At 37.3% G+C, this 4,156-nt stretch overlaps 1 protein-coding gene across 1 annotated transcript; it reads right to left on the reverse strand.

Moving 5' to 3' along the window:
* Positions 1–249: 249 nt before the first annotated feature.
* On the reverse strand, positions 250–1,716 carry LOC126188212 (arginine-hydroxylase NDUFAF5, mitochondrial). The gene has a single exon (XM_049929763.1). It carries the CDS (start codon positions 1,613–1,615, stop codon positions 449–451), a length of 1,167 nt encoding a protein of 388 aa, XP_049785720.1. The 5' UTR covers positions 1,616–1,716; the 3' UTR covers positions 250–448.
* Positions 1,717–4,156: the final 2,440 nt, after the last annotated feature.

The following is a 4,156-nucleotide window of genomic DNA, read 5'->3' on the forward strand; positions in this document are numbered from 1 at the left end:
CATTATTGTCCTTCGGAAAGTGTTTAACACTGCATGTCGTAGTACATGTCAAGAACAACATATTCATTATTCGGCCATATAATCATATGCACAGTACTTATATAACACTTTAAGATACAAAATGAAAGTACCATGCAGGCATCCAACAATTTTTTTTTTTCAAGCTATCATCCCTGCTTGTTTATTATAAAAAGGTTGACTGCAGGATTTTGACAGGCCTAACACAATTAATGAAAAACAAAAAAAAAAAAAAAAAAAAAAAAACAAAAAAATGGCAGAGAAATACTGCTCATTACATAAAGACTAGTTACAATGGCAACAAACATATCTTTGATCATTTCAATGTGCATTTCCATACACTCCTCAATAAAATGTGACTATGTTTGATACACATACTCTCTTAGTGGTACAGCTGCAGAAAATCAGAAGTCATGTATGAAACAAAGCATTACTTCCTATCAATATCTTTCTCAGGATCTATTTGAACTTTTTTGGTTTCTGCTATAATCTCATCTAATCTATAAAGGTCCCGGAGAGAAACTTCGCCAGTTCCTCGGTCCAATGGTTTTGGCTGAGAAGCATCTGGCTTCCATCCTAACATATAAATGATCTGAAACGTCGCTGGAACTGATGATGTTCCATCGTCTTTATGTTTACCATACAGTTCCTTGTAAATCGCCGCAGCTGCTACCATGGTATCACGACGCAAATTAAGTTTCCGGTTACGAGCGGCATTATTTTCTCCCATTCCCTTCAAATCCCACATTAATTCAAACATAGATGGGTAATTTACAACTATTTCATCGGTGTCAATAGTCAACATTGTAAATCCAGCTCTTGTTAGTAAGCTGCCTATGTCACGTATTTCTGTGAATGGCGAAATATGTGGAGAAAGTCCCCCATGTCTTTCCAGTTCAGCTAACTGTAGTGACGAACGAAGTTCAAACAATGTGTCACCTCCAAATAAAGCGGCAATCAATACACCATCATTTTTGAGACATGTTAATATTTGGTGAAAAGTACCAGGCAAGTCATTCACCCAATGGAGACTTAATGAGCTAATAACTAAATCGACTGAATTTGGCTGAAATGGTAATTTCTCTTCATCGACTATCTTTCGTTCAACTTCCACATTTTCTGGAAGAACTGCTTGGTTGAGCCAAGTTGGGCACATGTCGCATAAAATTAGTCGCTCAACAGCATCGCCAAGAACGTGCCTTGATACATATCCACGGCCACAACCCAAATCAACAGCACAGTTGAATTTTCTCTTGATGTCGAATATACGATCTGCCAGTCTGTAGCCAACTTCTTCCTTCAAATAGTCGTACAACTCAACATCAGCGGCCAGGGCTGCTCTTTGGCGCTGATATAGTTTCGCCTCTCGGTCGAAAATATCTACAACAGATTCCGCTGGATGCTTTATTTGAAATGCAGCTGAAGAGCATGAAAGGTTACGAACAGCTCGTAAATTGAGCCGACGCGTTTTGGGTAGAAACCATAATCTACTACAACCTGCTCCTGAATGAAACAATCGACTACTGTTGTTTGTTGTTCGATGTGTACACAACAACGAAACATGAGTTCGTTTCACAGGAAACCTAAATCTACTCATATTGTAGATTTGGCAGACATCTAATTAATAAACACAAAAATAATCAACACAACATTCACCTCTCTCACATCTTTCACTCACATCAAAACTTCGGCATTTCGGCAAAGATACTTCAGTTCATAAGTTACCTGAGCAATGTCGATACATAGCCACACCGGACGGCGGATACAAAGAAAAGAGCACGTCTTAGTGCAAGCATAAACAGAAACAGCTTACGTATTTTTGGTTTTGTACGTGTTAAAGGATTGTAAATAATATAACAAGTTCATATTTGTTTCTGTTACATGTGTGCAACTATCTTTGATGTATTTGTTCTTTGTATTAGTGATCTAGATGGATACCTAGTAATTCACCAACAGCTAGTGATACCGACACTTAGCGAGAAATTGTAGACAGTGTCCCATATTTAACATTGGGGACACGTCCAGATCTAGCTTATGCTGTAAATGTTGCTTCAAGAGCAAAAGATCCGCCTACTGAAGCACACCTAAAATTAATTAAATGAATTCTTCGCTATTTGAAGGATGCAATGAATGATGGAATTCAGTTGAGGAAAACGAACAATTCTGCTATTGAAGGTTATAGCGATGCTGACTATACAGGTGAAAAATTGACTAGACATTCAAGAAGTAAAGTTTTAATGAAGTTTTGTGGTGGACCAGTAATGTGGAAAAGTAAACTACAGAAATGGGATAAATTCTAGTGTCAGATACCACCCTTCGGCTTTGGCCAATGATGTCATACGTAAGGCAAAGATGCTGCAACTCTATGAATGGAACGGATCATACTCTTAAACAAACGAATGTAGCATGCCATAAAATAATACATTTAACGCGACTATTATTTACGTGCAAATTTCATTTAAATGAGTTGAAGATGACTGAAATAAATAAGAACACGAGAGCAATTACGAGTGCATATATTATATTTTCCACATGTACCGCAAAAACGATCTAAATAATAAACGGTAGAATAATTGGAATCGCTAACTAGAAGCAACCTGAGTAGGTCATTTCTAGTTACCGATTCCAATATTACTGTTTGTTGCACAAAAATCTTATATCAGAAACGTGCCTAAAAAGTGATCTTATTAGCGAACTACAGAATACGACTGGACTTTCAGAAAATGTAAATCTTTACACACATTACTGTACACGCAAAGAAATAAAACTCAAAAATGACCAAACCTTGCAACCAGTAACTATACTACACGAAAGTCACACCAGCTGCAGTAGCTCCAAATAACACTCAGTAAAATTCATACACCAGGAGTGACAGTAAAAAAAAAAGAGAAGTGTAGCAGAAACATCGAAAAGGAAAACATGAAAGTGGCTACATAAAAAGAAACTTACCGCAAATGAACTTCCAAAGCAGTCAAAGATCGAGGCTGACAAAAATAAAATAAGGACATAACAATAAATAATAATGTTAGAATCAAACTGTAACGAAAGAAGCAAAATCCAGAATAACTAAAGAAAAAAATAATAAGAAACACAAACTGCCAGGCACGAACGAGGTACCACCGGAATCAGTTCTTCCCTACACCCGCCCTCAACCAGACGCAAAATTTTAAAATAGTAAAAAAAAGAAAGAAACCACGAGTCAGTAACATAAACCCTCCGGGAAAGACACAGCAATACCCCTCGGCCCACCATTGCAACCAGAAAATATAAAAACGACAGAAAACCTCCCTTCAGAGAAACCAAAAAAGTAGCACTGGCACAGTACAGTAACATAAAAAGACTCATTCATAACGAACAGCGTCAAAAATTAAGACCTTATAAATCACAACTACTTATAAATCACGACTACTTTCATTAACAAAAGATGCCACAAACAAATTACGAGATGAAAACAAAACAACCTACATCCTATTGTTAATATAAGCGAATAACGAGGAAATCCAGAGTAATCATTTAATGTTCATTGGCAGCAATCTTCGACACAAACAAAATAACATCACACATTGCATCATTGGTCAAAGCCGATGGGTGGTATCGGACCTTCGACCATAGATACTAGTAGACTGGCCTTGCTGTGCAGAAGCTATAGGGCTGGTGTGGCTCCAACATAAACCACGTGACTGTTGGCAAAACGTGGCGGGATTTCAAATCAGCGCTCTGCCATCCTATGTTTGTATCGTATTTTCCCCACATTTCTCAATTGACTGCCTAACGCTTCCAACAAAAATTACTTTTTTATTTGTGAAAAATTATGCCAGGACTACATTTGACTTGGATTTGTTCGCAGTACCATTTATAAAATCTAACAAATACATCGAACGCCACTCTGGTGGGCAGCGGGACGAAATTACTATTAACTATCAATTAAAGCAAAATGTCGTTAAAATTCTTTTAGACAGTAAGAGTGGGCTCATGTCAAAACTTTAAAAATTGGATTCGCCGCGTTTTGAGCTCTAGTCACTTATAAAAGAAAATAGGATATGGGAATTATGTCAACTATAGGTGCCAAAATTGTCGACTTTAGGAGCAGGTCCATTTTAGAGTATCAATTTTAGGTGCACTTCAAAGGTTCACTTCC

Source organism: Schistocerca cancellata, chromosome 5 (genome assembly GCF_023864275.1).
Source record: "Schistocerca cancellata isolate TAMUIC-IGC-003103 chromosome 5, iqSchCanc2.1, whole genome shotgun sequence".
NCBI lineage: Eukaryota > Metazoa > Arthropoda > Insecta > Orthoptera > Acrididae > Schistocerca > Schistocerca cancellata.

What these genes read in the sequence shown, in the direction of transcription:
- LOC126188212 (XM_049929763.1), bottom strand. Translation starts at nt 1,615, where the DNA reads ATGAGTAGATTTAGGTTTCCTGTGAAACGAACTCATGTTTCGTTGTTG.